The sequence below is a fragment of the Ziziphus jujuba genome, chromosome 5 (assembly GCF_031755915.1).
Source record: "Ziziphus jujuba cultivar Dongzao chromosome 5, ASM3175591v1".
Classification (NCBI taxonomy): domain Eukaryota; kingdom Viridiplantae; phylum Streptophyta; class Magnoliopsida; order Rosales; family Rhamnaceae; genus Ziziphus; species Ziziphus jujuba.
Window position 1 is genome coordinate 28,641,646 of NC_083383.1, and position 18,640 is coordinate 28,660,285.

The 18,640-nt window shown below is 29.8% G+C and overlaps 2 protein-coding genes across 7 annotated transcripts; both read left to right on the top strand.

Moving 5' to 3' along the window:
* The first annotated feature begins 2,701 nt into the window (after window positions 1-2,701).
* LOC107421604 (tetratricopeptide repeat domain-containing protein PYG7, chloroplastic) lies at window positions 2,702-6,535 on the top strand. Of its 6 annotated transcripts, none has more exons than XM_060817633.1 (6): window positions 2,702-3,037; window positions 3,167-3,229; window positions 3,749-3,800; window positions 4,305-4,597; window positions 4,825-4,971; window positions 5,928-6,535. In XM_060817633.1, the coding sequence occupies exons 1-6, from the start codon at window positions 2,882-2,884 to the stop codon at window positions 6,207-6,209; spliced, it is 993 nt and encodes a 330-aa protein (XP_060673616.1). In that variant the 5' UTR covers window positions 2,702-2,881; the 3' UTR covers window positions 6,210-6,535. The 6 variants fall into 6 exon arrangements, with proteins under 6 accessions (XP_060673616.1, XP_060673615.1, XP_060673617.1 ...); XM_060817632.1 differs by having other exon boundaries at window positions 2,703-3,037; window positions 3,155-3,229; XM_060817634.1 differs by having other exon boundaries at window positions 2,898-3,037; window positions 3,155-3,229; window positions 3,745-3,800.
* Window positions 6,536-15,107: 8,572 nt separating this feature from the next.
* On the top strand, window positions 15,108-18,038 carry LOC107421607 (protein SENSITIVE TO PROTON RHIZOTOXICITY 1). The gene is made up of 2 exons (XM_016030885.4): window positions 15,108-15,411; window positions 16,258-18,038. The coding sequence occupies exon 2, from the start codon at window positions 16,310-16,312 to the stop codon at window positions 17,891-17,893; it is 1,584 nt and encodes a 527-aa protein (XP_015886371.3). The 5' UTR covers window positions 15,108-15,411; window positions 16,258-16,309; the 3' UTR covers window positions 17,894-18,038.
* The last annotated feature ends 602 nt before the right edge of the window (window positions 18,039-18,640 follow it).

Genomic DNA, 18,640 nt, shown 5'->3' on the forward strand with positions numbered 1-18,640 from the left:
TCTGATCAGCAACTCATTTTAAACTAAATTAATATTGTTTTTTAAGCGAAACATTCTTCTTCTTCTTCTTCTTCTTCTTTTTTTTTTTCTTTTTTTTTTTTTGGGGTTTCAAAAAAACAGCTTTTGGTTCTTAGGTAAAAGTTTTAATTCACACTGAAAGACATTCTTTCTGTTATAGACGAATAAAAGAGATACAAATAAACTTTTCTTTGATAGACAGACTGACATGACAAGCTAAATAAAACATACTTAACTAATATACACTCTTGACCAATTTATTTACAACTGGATAATTTATGCTGACTCAGAGATTAGAAAGTACCATTATTACATGTTTTGCATGTATACATGAATTAATATTGAGATTTTTCTAGTATTTATGTTGGGTTCATTATAATTTTGAATAAAGGTGATAGTAAAATACGTTAGATATATGTTAAATTGAAGATTGGGTATTTGAAGATCATTGTTAATTGATTACAAAACCTAACAGTGGCTGGTATCCCAAGGTGACAATACAAATTCTTGATTTCGTTCTTTTTCTTTTTTGTTTTTAACAAAATGAAAGGCATGCGGTTGTATTAATTAACTTTGTAGTTTTTGGATTAATTAAACCTTTCTGGAAGATAAAGTACATAACAAATAATAAACTTCAAGAATGTAATTATGATAAAAAAAAAAAAAACTATATGCAGAAATAGAAAATTGAAGATATATTAGATAACGTTAAAAATTAATTAGGGAAAAAAAAAGAAGAAAAGAAACATATAACCAAAAAAAAAGGTAAACATAAACCTAGTGAACAATATAGTTTAAACATAAAAAGTAAACTTGTAAATAATGTTATTAAATTCCTACATAAATTTTAAAATTTAGATAATAGTGCTCATCAAACCAACAATTAAGTGAGCAACTTAAAGGAAAAAGCTGCGGTTGAAGGGTCACAAGTAACAGCAATTTCATTCCCAGCGGTAATATGTCGAGCATTAATCAAGTCTTTGAATCCCAGAGCAAAAGATTTGGTGCGATCTCTTTTGCGCATAATCTTCAAGTAGCTTGGATATTGTACAGAAACTTCATCAGTGACATCCACCATTGTAACACACAGTGTTTTCAACATTTGGGTGCCATTGGTCATCCTATTATTGAGTGTGTAAAATATGTATTCTAAAGTCTCATGGTCTGCCAACCTCAGCTCCTCCTTCATGATCTCTTCGTTTTCGACCTCCCTTTGGACGAACCAATTAGGAGAAGGAGAAGGAATGATATGGCCACCGCGGCTGCTGGCTGGATTCTCTTCTGCTGCATCCATTGCTTAAAGTGGTTTTGTATAACCTTATATTTTTTCCTTTGGTAATATATAGTTTTTTGTATAATTGTATATTGTATAGTGCATGCATGCAGTGTATTTATAGAGTGAACAACCCTAATATTAGAACGCTTGTTCAACCAAAAAATAATAATAATAATAATATTGAAACGGAAAGGTGCATGGGGGGTTAATTTTCTTGGAAAGTAAAACTAAAATATTTTTCACAATAGGAAAGTTTTGACTGTGTGAGATTTGGTATATATAAGAAAATCTAATGAGATCTTTTTTCTTTTCTATTTTCATTTTTTCCATAGAAATTATAACGAAGTAATGCAGTCAGATTTAACAAAAAAGGAAAGTGTAGTACTTTCATTATTATTGTTTTCTCACTATATAATAGTATAACAGGTTTTTAATTAGTTGAATTTTTATTTTCCAAAACCAGAATTTTCGATAATATATATATGTAAATACATAGCATCTCGGATATATGGCAATATTAATAGTTTCCATATATATGGAATCATTATTGTATATTTTTTTGGTACAGAAATTTAATATTCAAAATACATAATGAGAAAATATATACATGAAATATGCTGAAATAGATCTTATTTGTTTTTCTCCCTATAATGAAATGCTGAAATTGATCTTTTATGTAGTCCAATAGCATGGGATTACTTACTAACTGTTATGTTATTGTAATGTGCTACTTTAAAGTGAAGAAATTTATGTTTTCAAACAAGTTTTGCCTTAGAAAGATGAAAATGAAAGGGGTATTAGTAAAAGAGGATTTAGATGCGACCAAACAATTACATTGTTCCATATATTAGACACATAATTTTATTGTTAAGCACAATAAAAATAAAATATAACCTATAAAGAAAAGATTTTAAAAGAAAATAGAGGAAATAAATGTGGTTTAAAAAAATTGTATAATAACATTATTTATTTATGTTAGAGGTGTAGGAATTGACCATAACCATATGCTAGCGTTAAGCTTTATGCAGTAATTTTTTTTTCCCAAAAATACAAAAGAGTATAAAATATTTAACATTTCTAAAAGCATGTTTTCTTCTTAGTTTTAATTTTTAATTTTTATTATTTGATTTTTATTTTCTTTAAATCAAATAATAAAAGAAAATACAAGTTTTCCCTTAATAGCTTAATTATTTTTGTTAAAAGAAATAGAAAAACCTTAAACGGAAAGTTTTGTAAAATTGAAAGGAAAACCAAACACCCCCTTATTTTAATTATCAAAATTTCTTTTTTTTTTTGGGCGGAAGAGGAAGAAGATATTATGGGGAAAAAAAAAATTGGAAAATTGAATGGGCATTTTGGTAATTTAGGTTTTTTGGAACTGTAATTAGATTTTTTCACATTGCAGAAAGTTCTCTTTCGGATAAGCAGAGGGCCTCTCTCTCTCTCTCTCTCTCTCTCTCTTCTGCTTTCAGTTTCAGAACACCCAAAAACCCAGGACTCTCAACACTCAAAAGAATTCGGAAAAATAGTCTTTTGTTGAATGCCTTGCATGTTGTTTGCATCTTTTTCCCAAGAAACAAACAGAAAATGCTTCTCCACGTAAACACCAATATTCCATCCCCATCTTCTCTTCTTCTTCGGCATCAGCGGCAGCAGCACCACCGTGGCCTTTCTCATTCTACTCACTTCCTCCTCCCATTTGGGTCTTCTCTCAAGCCGAAGCCCCACAAGCTCTCTCTTCAGGTACAACAAATTCTACTTGCACTTCTTTATCCAAGTTCCTTTTTTTTTTTTTTTAACAAATTTGGTTGCTTTCTTTGTGAGTCTGGTGGATAAATTGGTGTATAAATCTTACTCCAGGCCATTTTTCAGAGCTCCAAAGAATCGCTTTTGACAACCTCTCCAATGAATGCCATTAGATTCCCTAAGTTTCAGGTATTTGTTCTGCAGGCCCTGTTATTTATTTATTTATTTTTTTTAATAATTAATGAAGCACTATATATGTTGAATTGAAGAGATTGCTTGTTTCTTAAATCTATAAATAATTCATAGAAAATTGTTAAACCCAATGACTAGAAGTCCCTATTTCTTACCACCATGCATCCCTTTGAATCTTTCATTATGTTACACCTATAAAATACTTTTGCTTCCTACTTCTTACATATCTGAAGCCTATTTCTCTTTTGGTGGTTAGATGATCTTTGAGACACCATCCCCCAAGTTGACTTCTTTTCTGGATAATTTGGGATGCTGTTATTTTGTATGATTTCTTTTTTACAAATTGCATATATATTTCTAATGGCCTGCCGTTAGTACTAGTTGATGAATTTTGTCTTTAAGCTGAGTTTTCTTAACTGGCTTTGTGGAAATATTTGTTGATAGAACTTTGTGCGAGGATTGCGCATATGCATATGTTTAGTTATTAATGTACTATTTCAATCATGGTGAAGGCAGATACTCCAAAGGGAATTGGCAATGGAATCCCTTGCCCCAACGAAATTCGACAGTAATTTCCTATCTTTGTTTAATCCTCTTTTTCATTTCCTGCTCCACCATCTGATTTTTTTGGTGGTTCTTGTCAGTCTAGATGTTTGTCGGTAACTTTTTGAAGGTTACAGAGTTCATATTCCAATTTCGTATGTAATGAAGGTGCCCATTGAAGAGTTTTCTAGACACAGACATGCTCTAGTGTGTTTAATTATTGGGACCGCTCTATAACACTTTTTAATGAAGCATTTTTATTTTTATATACCTTATAACAAGTTATCAAATATTTTTTGGTTTTTTATATTTTGAAGTAGTATGGTAAGCTACCGTATTATTTTTCTGATTCTTTTCTTAATTAGTAGCCCTAAAGTACAAGTCTTCATTCCATAAATAGTGATACAATGTGTCCACGTTCTAAGAAATCTCCATGCTACACCCATGTCAAGTTTTCAAAAGTAGACAATTTGTTTTAACGAAATCATTCTTGAAAAACTGCTAATTTGTTATCATTGCTGCATTGCAGAATTTTTTAGGAACCTTTTGACTTTTGAGGATATTGAAGTTATGAAAAGGCAATTTCTTTGTGCCTCCACACTTTCGGTTGGACAAACCTTAGGGATGGTTTCTGCACCAGTGGCGCAAGCTAGGGATCATATGAAAACAAATGAGATTTATGAGGTTGGAGAATTATTTGAATTGGGCATCCAGCTATCATACTTGCTATTATTATTAGGTTTTCTTGGGGTTGGAACATTCTTTGTGATTCGACAAGTCCTTGTGCGTAGAGAGCTGGATCTTTCTGCCAAGGAATTGCAGGTAACACTACATATATATAAATATATATGTATAACATTTTCATGTCCTGTAGATCAATCTACTTTGCTCGAATAATGGCTTTTGTTACATATTCTGCCTGATCTAGAGATTTAAATAAAGACCAATTTGGATTTTTATTTTTTATTTTTCTTTTTTGTTGTTTACTAGGCTGGCTGCTTGCATTAAGTTTCTAAATTTTATTTGTTCGTACTTTTCATGAATTTCAGGAACAGGTAAGAAGTGGTGATGCCAGTGCAACTGAGTATTTCGAACTAGGTGCAGTGATGCTGAGAAGGAAAGTTTACCCAGCTGCTATCAAATATTTGCTTCAAGCAATTGAGAATTGGGATGGAGATGATCAAGATCTTGCCCAGGTATACTGAGAATCTGGTGGGCCTCAAATAACTATTTTATCACTTCAATTATCCATGTCATACTCACACTTCCTCTATCTAATTATTATTCACTTTATAATGCTTTAAACCTAAATAATCTCTGCCACTTTTTGTTTTTAGATCAAAATTATTCACCATATTAAATCATTTAACTGAAGCAGTATGTTTTTGTGTTCAAGTATGTAGTGAAGTCTCAAAATTTAAGGGTATTTTGCTAATAAAAGCTTATAATCCTTATCCTACAATATTGGCGCAGGATTTTTGTTTAGGGTTGAGTGTGACACCCACTCTCTCAGCTATTACCCTTATATGTTTTTAACACCTGGGCCTACATTGATACCAATCTATTAAGAGATTCTTACCTTAAATCTTAAGCTGTTAGATGGTTTGGTTATACTCACTTTACAATTATTTTCTCCTACATGCCCATGTGGGATTTTTGCAAGCTATGACAACTGGCTTCCATATGTCTTGTTGTTTAGACTTTGGCCTGATCAGTTATGCTCTGTTTACTGGCTATGTTGTATGCATTGTGATGTGATGTGGACGCAACCTTGGTATTACCTAACTATTCTGTATCTTTGTATGATCTTGGGCCTAAAACCTGTCAGTTGAATGTTCACTGTTTCTGCCATCCAAAATTTTGGATTTAAATTCTATTTTAACCAGATACTTAATCTAGGGAGAACCCCTTAAATACACTACCTGATTGTCCACCCATTTTGTAGCTTCTTTGTAAGCTTAATCTATGCTTATAGCTCATCTACTTTACAATCATTAAGAAATCAATCCAAACCCAAGCTGTGTCATAAAGAAAGGGTGAAAAAGTTAAGCACATGCAAATAAAGAGCCTTTTCTGTTTTTTCGGACCTGCATAAAACGCTTCATGTATGATTTCAATGACTTTACCTTTCAAATTGTAAAAATTTGAACAGGTTTACAATGCCCTCGGTGTCAGTTATATCCTTGAAGGGAAGCTTGACAAAGGAATTAGTCAGTTTGAAACTGCCGTGAAACTTCAACCTGGTTACGTTACAGCATGGAACAACCTTGGCGATGCCTATGAAAAGAAGAAAGAGTTCAAGTCAGCTCTAAAGGCATTTGAAGAAGTGCTTCTTTTCGATCCTAACAACAAGGTGGCACGGCCAAGAAGAGACACTTTAAAGGAAAAGGTGGAAATGTTGAAGGGAGTTCCTGTGAAATCAAAAGAAAGGTAATCTTGGGCAGCATGTATTAAATTCTTACACTTATCCGTGGTTTTATGAGAATATTATCTATCTAAGACATTATTTTCAAGATAGCCGATAGAAATGATGTTCCATTGACTTGCAATGGTTTCCTGGAAAAAGGGTCTGGGTACTTGTTATTTCCTTCTGTATTTTCTTAACATCCAAGAAGTGTAATTTATGTTTATCATAGAATCTAAAACTTGTAGAGTCTTTATAGTAACTAGTACAAAAAGAACCCAATTATGTATTTTAACTATGTTTCTCTAACTAAATACTTTTGATAATTGAAAAGCAGAATTATGTGATTTAGCAAATGGCATAGTACTATGGCCTTGGGGGTGCATAACCAATTTGGTTCTTAAATAGTTGAATTTGTTAGTTAATGGTGTAAATTGGATCCAATGATGAACCTGTATCATTTTGGGGACATGTAATTTCTTTGTACAGTCCCATTTTGAGTTGTAAAATATGTCAAACAGGACACGAGAGAAAGTTAATGTTGAATTGAGCATTTTAACGAATTACAAGTCAAAACCTTCACAAATGTGTCAAATAACAACAATTGTGTCTTTTACTTTTTCTTCTCCTTCTCTCCTTTTTTTTTTTTTTTTTTTTGGGTTTTTGTTTTTGTTTCTCTCCTACTTTTTTTATTTTTCTTTGTGTTGTTGTTGTTGTATGAATAATGTTGATTGTATATTGATTTTGATCTCATGAATATGTAATTACATAGTTACACGTGTACTCCATCACCAAATTTATTTAGAAATAACATATTATGTCAAAAAAAAAAATAATAATAATAATATTATTATTATTATGTAATTACTTAATTCTCTTATCAATATTAAAGTTAAAAAGAAATAATAGTCCCAAATGGAGGAAGTTGTGGTGAATTTAACTCCATGATCTATCAAAAAAAAGAAAGAAAAGAAAAGAAAATACTAGTTTCCTTTACATTTTTCTGATCTTGATGGACTCGGTTTGAATGATATTTTGTTGTATCACCATCAAATGCCCGTCATTGCATATGTCATTTCATCAATCACCCACTCAAACTCGGATACATATACATTGCATGCATAAACAAAAAAAAAAAAAAAAAAAAAAAAAAAACAAATATAAAATAATTGTATATATCTATATACTTTTTGCCTACCGCCAGTAGATATCCACTTTTGCTCAATAATTCTATTTGAAGATTGATAATATTTCTGGGGTAATTGAATAATTGTTGGCGATTTCTACCTCATATGTCACCAAAAAGAAAAGTAAATAAATAAATAAACAAGCGAGGGGAAAAGAAGAAGAAGACAGAAAACAATACACTTCTTCTTCTTTTCTTTTTTCTTTTTTTTTTTTTTTGGGCTAAAAATATACACTTCTAAGTTCTATGCATTGCATTATTTTCATTAATTAGTGGTTGGATCAAAACAAAAATATGTTTGTGAGTAATGTGGTGCACGTTGACATAAGAAATACTTTTAATTAACCAAATGAATTTGATATATAATTTATTAATAATTAGAGAAGCACTATATTGAAGTAGGCATTGTTCCAAATATTCTAAAATAATGGAAGATTAAATATATATTTCTTTAAATTTTCCTTTTATATTTTCATATGGATTTGATTCTCAAGGAGTTGAAGGAATCATCATATTTGTTGGAAAATAATGATTTCGTTGAAGATGATCAAAAAGAAATTTCTAGACAATGAAGTGTTATTCATTTTTTTTTTCCTTGAAGAAAATGCTACTCGTACTCACAAAATTAAAATTTATTTGAACTCTTAACTTTTTCTGCCTTAGTTAACAAGATCAAATTAAATGTTTCAAAATCATACCCGAACAAGCACTGGATTATTTGGTTAATGAATACCTTTCATCCATTTTATCTATTTTACATGAAAGGGAAAAAAATTAAAAAGATTCTACCAAAAAAATAAAAAGAAAAGTTGCCAATTGTACCATCAATGCACGTATGGCATTTTATTTTAAATAAATGGTACTTCGTCAACAAATAAATAAATAATCAAGGATAATTGGTATAAAGATAGATAAAATTGATGGAGGAAATTTTACCTAACAATCATTTGCAACTGGTAATTTTTTTATTAACTCAAAAAAATAAATATTAATATGAATTAAGCTGTATTGAGTTTTGGAAAAATTAAAGGAATATATTAAAAAAAAAATTGGCCAAAGAATATATTTAAATTTTATTTTATCAATAAATGTCATTATGTGAATATTTTTTTTTTTTTTTTAAATTACAAATTTTCCCTAAATCCCTGCTATCCTCATAACTCGAGCTCATACTCTCATTGCATAGGTAGAAGTGTTCAACCTTGGAGTTATCCTCTTCATCATTATGTGAATCAATTGAGGTGGATTGGTTTTTAAGAAATTAGTAATGATAAATATATAAATTATCAATATTTGCAATGTTGAGTTGTGTTTGAAAATATTAATGAAATTTTATTTTTTCGAATTTGGTTATATACAAATTTTAAATTTTGAAAATTAAGAGGAATAATTGGCTGATTAGTTACGAATTTAAAAAAACCCTAACGTTAAAATGTAATTTTATTATTTATATTTTTTTGTCCATATAAATATCTGTTCTTTTCTCACTTACTTACCATTTTCTTTTCTTACCATCCAAACAAAACCTCATTATCCATGAAAACTCTTTCACATGTAGTAGCACCGCTAGACACGCACAGCACTGTTCTCACATTCTTAAAGAATAACGACAAATGAGTACTCTCCACAATCCGATTCGGGAGATTTTAGACAGTGTTAGTCATCCTTAGAAAACCAAGATCAGATTACATATAAAAATCCAAATTGAACCAAAAGATACTTAAATCTAACAGTGGATGCAATATACGGTATATTATATATATATATATATAACATTTTAGTTTTTTTTTTTTTAAGTTTTATAATTAATTTTTTTATTAAAAAAAAGAGAGAGAAAAGAGCTTTTATCCTAATAGGTTTGGTTATAAGTATATTTCAATTTTATTAGAAAATTGAAAAAAAAAAAAAAAGAATATTTGCTCTATTTTTGGTTTTATGAAATGGAAGGAAAAATACATTTATAAAAATACGTTTATTTTACTTTTAAATTGTTTTCAACTTTGTGACGCTAGGGTATCGGGTAAGTCTTCTTCTTCTTTTTCTTCTTTTCTTCTAACCCTAAAAGCTATTAGGGTTAATATTGAGGGCTTCCGATCTTAATTTAGGGTTTTGATATCCATTTAACATTGCTAGGGATCCAGTATTTTTGGAGATTTCGATTTCTAATCAAGTTTCAGAGTATAGAAAGGAAGATCCTGAACCTTTAAAGTTGTTCAAGATTGATTTTTCTGATCTTTTTATGTTATATGATATTATTTGAAATGTTTTGGGGTTATAGAAGTATTGAGTAAGGTTGAATTGAAGAATTATTGTTCAAATCCTAATCTAGAATTTATTTGGGATCTGTACAGAGTGATTGTTCAAATTTTTTTAAAATATTTAAAGGTTTCTTTTGGCACTAAAATTTTTATGGACGAAAATAGACATGTTTATGAATTAGTATAAATTTATTTGGGGCAATTTGAATCTGTTTTCAATTTATTATGAAATTTTGAATTTATGCATTTTGTCTGCTTTTTTTGTGCTACTGTAATATGGTTCGTATGTAAAAATTTCAAAACAGATCCATTATTTTTATCTGAAAATTTGTATACTTTATTCTCTGTATGTCTAATATTATTATAAAAAAATTTAGCTTCAAATTATTTATATTTTGGTTGTGGTGATTTTCTGGGTTATCTATATCCAGCTGTCTTAATTTATTTTCTAGACCGTTAAGCAAAGAATAAAATTCGATATAAAATAGTTGTCGACCTTTATTTGACCTAATAATTTTCATATAGAATTATTACTATATATAGTTAAAATCTGTAAAATATTACTGCTTTTGGAATTGTATTTTATTTTTAATGAATTTTTTTATATAAATTAGAATGTTGATTTTCAATTTCAGTTAATTAGATACTAAATTTAATTTGACCATGTTTTCAACCTTTGTTTGGTTTTTAAAATTTTATAGGAATATATATGAGTGTCTAGTTTTAATTTGTAAAATTTCAAATGGATACAAAATTTCATGAAAGAGAAACAAATTGAACATTAAATGAAGGTTTCTGAAAATCTAATAGTTTTAGTATTCTTTTGTTAACTTTTCAATGAGTTTTGAATAGTTTTTCATTATTATTTTATGAAATTGTTCTAATCACAGTCACTTATGTATGTGTACAGTACCCCCATAATTTTTCAGACTTAGATGATGTCATTTGAATAAAAAATTGAATTCTTATTTCGGGACTGTTTATGAATTAATAGGTTTTTATTTGATTTTTGGTGATTTGATCTTATTCTAAGCTTATGATTTTAAGATTTAGGACTTAGGCTATAATGATCTTATGGTATCAACTCTTATTCATTTAGTTTGAATTTAAGAGATTGATTATGATATTTATACGTAAGATAATTAGGGTATATGGTGGTTCTGCTTTATACTTACGAGAGATTGTTGGTTTTATTCATAGTGGATTGTGCTGATCAAGGTAAGTTACTAGACTTTTTAAACTGAAATCATGGTAAATATGTACTTATGTTATTGATTTATTTATGTTTTATGAAATATATATGTATTGTACAAATAAATTGTTGGATAATTAATATATGTATTTCTGATCTAGTTATTGGTATTCAGTAGACATTTATGGATATGTTATGATATGTTTTCGAGAGCTGAGATGAATCATGGAAGGGTATTTCCTAGTGATTTATGGTTCTTTACCTTTGAGTTTAGATGTATTGTTTCATGTGAGAAGACCTACTGATGATCATGGTAAGGGTATGACTCATACCTTTGGGTGTGAGTGTTTGTTTTAAAATTTATGTTTCCCCACTTGTTACATACCTCACACACGAGTTTATTCGGATTTCGGATTACCGACGGGTACTATTATATTTTGGAAAGTCCTGCTAAGTACTTAACAATAAGAGTTTATATGAAAATTATGTTTATATTATTAAAGATTATTTTTGGATATTTATTTGTTATGATTTTAAGTATTTCTTATTTTATATTTATGAAAAATCCAGTAGCTTGCTGAGTTTTATACCCATTAGTTATTGTTATGGTTTCAGGTATACCATAGTCTTAAGGTAGCTGAATTTGTCATATGATAATGGTGTTTAATTGTTTTTATTTTATTGTTAGTTAGCTTGAAAGACCTTTTGGGTGCTGGAGTTTATTTTTGTTTATTTTTCTTTGTAGATATTTTTAGATATTATTTATTAATGATGTTTGAAGAATTTTTATATTCCGCATTATAAATTTTATTAAGTGTTTTAAGTATGACTATTGTCACATTCTAAATATATAAAATTGGGATGTGATAGCGAAGGGAGTATTATGGTAATATGTAAAATTTACCATGTATAATACTCCCTCAACTGAGCCTTAAATTGAAAGGATATTAATGAATATCATCATAACACTCCCTCTTCAATCTTAAATATTTCATTTACACCCCTCATTTTTTAAGGTAGGCATAGAAATAATTTTTTGGTTCCTAATAATATCATTTCCATTTATTATGTTAATTTATGGTGTGGGACAGGGAAATAGTTGTAGTCCAACTAATTAGAAACTAAATTAAGAATAAATTTTTTTAAAGCTTTTCTTTTTTTGTTTTTGGAAGAAAAATATGAATTTCAACCGAAATACACAATAAACTGACTGTCAATCTATCAAAAATAAAATAAAATAAACACATTTATTGAGGCAAAATACAAAATAATATCTTAATTTTGTTAGGATTTAAACAAGTAATTGAAAACTTAAAAAAAAAAATAGAAAAAGTGTGCAGTTAAAAAAGATTGCAGCTTAAATTCTATTAATTTGAGCAAAAGTTATATTAGAATATTGTGTTATAAATATTTTTTATTATTAACTGATTGTATTAAATAATCATATTCATATATAAATATTTATTTAAAATTAAGTTAAATCAGTATATAGTTAAAATATATCGATATATTATGATTGTAATAACTAATTATGATTATGATAAAAAAAAAAACTAATTATATTTATATATGAGAAAGTTGAATAAATATATATATTGATAAGTGAGAAAAAATATTAAAAAGATGTCGGAAAAAAGGGAAAACGTGTGAGAGCGGGAGTAGGGGTGGGAGAGATAGGAAGAGCAAGGGGCACCTTTTTATATGCGTTTGAAAATTAAAATAAAATAAAATAATTAAAAAAACGACTAACCAATAATATCGACAGATCAAATCAAATCTGATTTGTTTGGATTGATTTTTTTTTTTTTCAACAAACCGGATTGAATGGATTTTGAAAATTAAAAACCAACTATCGAATTCAATTTGATTCAGTTTTCATAACGAAAATCCAATGAAATAGTTCTAAACTGAACCAGTTAATAATATATATATATATATATATAATAAAATTATATAAATTTAAATTTTATGTTATTATCTACAATTTTATTAGTTGGTTTTATAATTATAACATGCTTTGTAAAGTTTAACTTATTATTTAACTTTAACTTATGTTGTTTTTTATTTTAATACTTATAAATTTTTATGTATTAATTTTTTTTTTTATATATATAGAATAATCTATCTATTTTAAGAGAAATAAATATTTTATATAATAAAAAAGTCTAAAAATGAAAGAATACTATTCAAAATTTAAATTCAAAAGTTCAAAATTTTTTTAAAAAAGCATAATTTTTTTTTTTAAACAAAAAAGCTTCAAGCTGATCTAAACCAATTAATAATTGGATTAATTTGGATAAGATTCATATATAAACCGGTTCAGTTTAAATTAAAAAAAAAATCAAATCGATTACTAATTGAATTAGATTGAATATTCACAAATTAGATAGGTTCTGAATCAATAAATATCTCTATTTGTTAATATTTTTTAAAGAAAATATTGTAATTAGCAAAAAAAATATTTGAAAAAAAAAATCTGAGGGGACATGTCTGTCTTTCTTTTTAACAATTTCATGTCGATTTGATTTTCAAAGGGTTGAAGGAATCATCGTATTTTTTGGAAAACAATGGCTTTATATTTGGATAAGCCATAAATGGTTCCTTTTTTTCCGCCGCCTAACTACTTGAGAAAAGAATAATTCTAGACGATGAACATTGAAGTGTTATATATATATATATATATATATATATATATATATACTGAAAAACTGCTATTTATACTCACAAAAATTAAAATTAATTTAAACTCCTCTAATTTTTTCTGTGTTAGATAGATAACAAGAACACGTTTAAGTTAGAGATAAAAAATACAACTTGATTACATACTTCTATTAACTTTAGTGTTCCAATTAATTTTATACTTTAAAAGAAACAAAATCATTAAAAAAGTACATTCATGTATTTTGCCAAACAAAAACATTATAGAAAATGTTTTTATCTTGTTAAAAGTGAATTTAGATATTTCAAAATCATTTCCAAATAAGCACGAGAATATTTGGTGGATGAGTACCCAATATGCTCTTTGAACTTCACCTTCCATCCATTTTATCTATTTCACATGAAAGAGAGAGGCAAAAAAAAAAAAAAAAAAAGAAAAAAGATTAAACTAAAAGTAAAAGTGCCAATCATACCATCAAATGTATATTGCGTTTATTTAAATAAAAGGTTCTTTGCCAAAATAAATAAATAATGAAGTATAATTAGTACACAGATAGCTACAATTGAAGGAGGAAATTTTACCAACAATCATTTGCTCAATTGGTAATTTTTTTGTTATTAACTTTTTTTTTTCCCTATCAATTTCGTTCAATTTCATTATCAATTAATCGTTTTAATTTTATCTATATTAGTTATAAAGGTTTCAATTGAAACAAATGTCTTTAGAAAAATACAAAATGACCAGTGTAATTTTTGCATATTTTAACAACATAAAAGGATGCTTATAAACTATGTAAAATATTATTCATCTCCTCTACACATATCAACTTTCATATTTCAAGAAAATATCCATGAAATTATCTCTAAAAGCTTCTTTTTTTTTTAAATAATTCAAACAAAATAACATATATATGTGTATATATATATATATATATAATTTATCACTAACAAATAAAAATAAATACAATTAAGACTTTCTTGACTAATAATAGTATATTTGACACTAGAGTTTCATATTGAATGACCTATACAATCAGGCATTATTAGGGACCTGTATTTATTATTATTATAGTGTAACTTTTCAAACAAAAATTTATTAAATTATGCATTAGTTAAAAGTCCTTCCAAAGAAACTGATTGCTTTTTTCTCTATTTATTTATTTAAGTCTTAGGTTAGGACTTGGAAGGTGTTGTATGCTGACCGTGTTAGAGCAAGTGGATGCGGAAGTGGGTCATTGAACTTGACAATTGAAGTAGCTTCCTGGTAGGCAGTTGTAAGTTCTATGTACAGTTAAAACCCCACACCACTTCATTCTCTCCCATCAATTATTTTATTCCTTAAAAAAATAATTCTTTTATTTTTTTTTTTTAAAAATCAAAAGCAAAAACCCCCACTAAAATCAAAGTCAAAATCTCATCAATCCAGAAAATTTGACACCCAAAAAAAAAAAAAAAAATGAAAGATAGATTCATCTTAGTTTTTTGTGGGACCCTGTTCCCCCTTCTTCCAATCAAATCTCAAAGTTCTATCTCTTTCTTCTCAACTTTCTAAACCATATAATATGTGATATATATATCATATACAGCAAAAAGGGTATCACTTAACCAAGCAAGATCAAATCAACATGATCACAACCCTAGAAGTGACTAACCCAACGGTTGTGATTGATGGGTTTTGCAAACCGACAAGTAAGGACCCCATTGACTGGTAGTGAGCCAATATATGAACGGTCTGATTGGAAGGGTTGACCATCAAGTTTGGTCCCACTTTATTGCCGGGTAAACCATCTTGTGTTTGTCTGCTAACGGGGATTTTGCTGGTATATTAATGGACTTTGAGCTGCATTTGCCTTTTCATTTCCTTCTTCTCCCTCTCTCAAATGTATGAAGTAGACAACCCTGATGAGACGAACAGCATCTAAGCAATTTTGATATCTGGTAAGTTCTTCTTAGTTTCCCCTTTATTGTTTTTTGGGCTCATTTTAAGCAGTATATGGGTGATGGGTATTTAACTGTTTATGCAAAACTTGAGCTTTCTTCAGTGTTGTGGTTGAACTCTCTTTTCAGGTTTCTGACTTTTCTGCGATGGGTTTTTTTTGTGTGTTTTGATATAATCTTATCTGTTCGTTCACCCAAATGGCTTGTATGAATATTTGGGAATATTGAGTTAGTCTTAAAATTGGTAAAGGAATGGAATTTTGGGTGATATAGGGTTTGGTTAAATAGATTTTAGCTAAGGCCATCTTGATGTGAGGTTAGGGATCTTGAATTAGTCTTTTGTTGTCGTGAAAAAGATGATTTTTTTTTTTTTTTTTTTTTTTTTTTTGAATATGGTAAAGCTATCTTAATCAACAAAGAAAATCTGGAATCTTTGAGCAAAAATATCTAGAAAAGAGATTTAGGGGTAATTTTGAAAAAAAGGTTGTAATTTTTGTCTAATTGACTGAACTTATGGGTAATGGATTTATGATTGCAGTAAATCTAATCTATGGATCATAAAGTTTCCTTTTTCTAAATCATTAAAGCTAATAAAGAAGATAATTTTGATTTACATAGAAATCAATGGGTAATGGATTTATGATTGCAGTGAATCTAATCTATGGATCATGAAGTTTCCTTTTTCTAAATCATTAAAGCTAATAAAGAAGATAATTTTGATTTACATAGAAATAAAAGGAGGACGGGCCAAAATAGCTTCCAATTTGGTTTCTTACAGAATAGCTCATAGGAAGTAGCATAGTTTTCAGATTGTGATGGTTGTTTCTTATTCCTTGCTTACACCAGATTTGATTGGCAATTTGATCTTCATACCTGAGGCAAGGATTAAAGCAATAAAATGGATCAGGAAGACGGCCTATGTCCAGACAACTGGGCAAATTCTTCCCCCAGAAATGAATTGGCGAAAGAAATTTCGTCAAATCATCCATCTTTTTCCAGTTTCAATTCTCGGCAGCACCAGAAAAAGTGGGAAGAGCCATCCATTTTAGACTACGGCATCGGGATTGAATCGTCTTTCCAAGAATTCAACCAGACTTCCATAACCCAGTCTTCACTTCCTCACGACCCCAATAATCAAAATAAAATTTCGGATCAAGAGAATGCACAGATACAAGAGTCATTCCAAGCAAATAAAATCCAAGATTGGGATCCAAGTGCCATGCTGAACAATCTTTCTTTCCTGGAGCAAAAAATTCATCAGCTCCAGGATTTAGTACATGTGATTGTTGGTAGGAGAGGTCAAGTTCTTGGGCGACCAGATGATCTCATGGGTCAGCAACAGCAGCTTGTAATTGCTGATCTCACTTCAATTATTGCTCAACTGATCTCCACTGCAGGTAGTCTTCTCCCATCTGTGAAGCATTCCCTTTCTGCTGGTATGCCTTCAATGGGATTGCTCGGGCAGCTTGGTGGGGTTAGCTTTCCTCCGGGGCCTGGCATGAATAGTAGTGTTCCTTCACAAAATAATGGTGGGAGCAAATTTCCCGAGCAGTCTAACCAGACTGATTTGACTGCTAAATATGGGGCTGAGCATAACTACCACATCGAAGAGCATGAATCAAAAGACGAGGAGGATGCTGATGAAAGTGAAAACCTTCCACCTGGGACCTATGAAATCTTACAATTAGAGAAAGAAGAAATCCTTGCACCTCACACTCACTTCTGCACGATATGTGGAAAGGGATTCAAGAGGGATGCAAATTTGAGGATGCACATGAGAGGTCATGGAGATGAGTATAAGACTGCAGCAGCACTTGCAAAGCCAAACAAAGAATCCAGCTCCGAACCTATGCTTATCAAGAGGTATTCCTGTCCTTATGCTGGCTGCAAGAGGAACAAGGAGCACAAGAAGTTTCAGCCTTTAAAGACTATTTTGTGTGTTAAAAATCACTACAAGAGAACCCACTGTGATAAAAGTTACACTTGCAGCAGATGCCACACGAAGAAATTCTCGGTTATTGCAGACCTCAAAACTCATGAAAAGCATTGTGGCAAGGACAAGTGGCTTTGTTCTTGTGGCACAACATTCTCAAGGAAAGACAAGCTTTTTGGACACATTGCTCTGTTCCAAGGACACACTCCTGCCATACCCCTTGAGGAAACAAAAGGAAGTGCCATGCAAGTCGATCATGCGATTGCCATCGAAGCAACAAATAAGGTTGGTGTAAACTTCAATTTTTCTTCCAGTGCTCCAGATGGAAGCATGACTCAAAATATTATGGACATGAAAGGAAGTGTTGATGATCCTACAGCATATTTCTCGCCATTGAACTTTGACACATGTAATTTTGGTGGGCTTCATGAGTTCCCTCGACCCCCATTTGAGGATACAGAGAGTTCATTCTCATTTCTTCTTTCTGGGTCATGCAATTACACTCAAAAACTAGGAGGGGAGTCAAGTTCTAATAATAATCTTGAGTGATTCAGTGGGATTTAACAGTCTTTTCTTAATTCCTCACATCAGAGGCACATCGTTTCTAATTTGTGCAACTGTAAGGAGGAGTGATCCATGTACTATTTTAATATCTTAGAGTTCAAATAAATGATTTATTACCTATTGTAACTTACCCTGTTATTCTATACCTATAATTTTTGAAGTCCTAATCCTTTCTAAACTCACTAACATCTGCACTGGTCAAAACTGTTACATGCAATTCTGGTTACTTTGGATATGTCGAAGAATAGGAATCAATCAAGTAAAATAGATAATGGTGGATATCTTCTTCTTTCTTCTTCTTCTTCTTCTTCTTCTCTTTTTTTTTTTTTTTTTTTTTTTAACTAATTCTTCATTTTGTTTTATTAAAAATAAAAAATAAAAATTCACTGGGAACTCACAAGATATGACTGTGGATAAAAAAACTAGGATATTAAGTACCTTGCACATCATCTGTTCCTCAATTTATAACTTGGTTCCATGCACACTCCAATAAATGACACTCAAAAAGGCTGCACGTTTAAAGGAAAAATTTTGATCGATTTGTGGTTGAGTTTAACCTTTTCTTTTTAAACAGGTAAATTAAGATAAGAAATCAACCTCTCCATGCCTCATATAGACGCAGTTTTGCAAATTTGCCTACTTTATAGCTAAAATTCAGTCACAAGATTTCCTATAGCCCCTTTACAGCCCTTACCATCTGTTCATTCCATTTGGACTGGGTGAAGAGTGCAT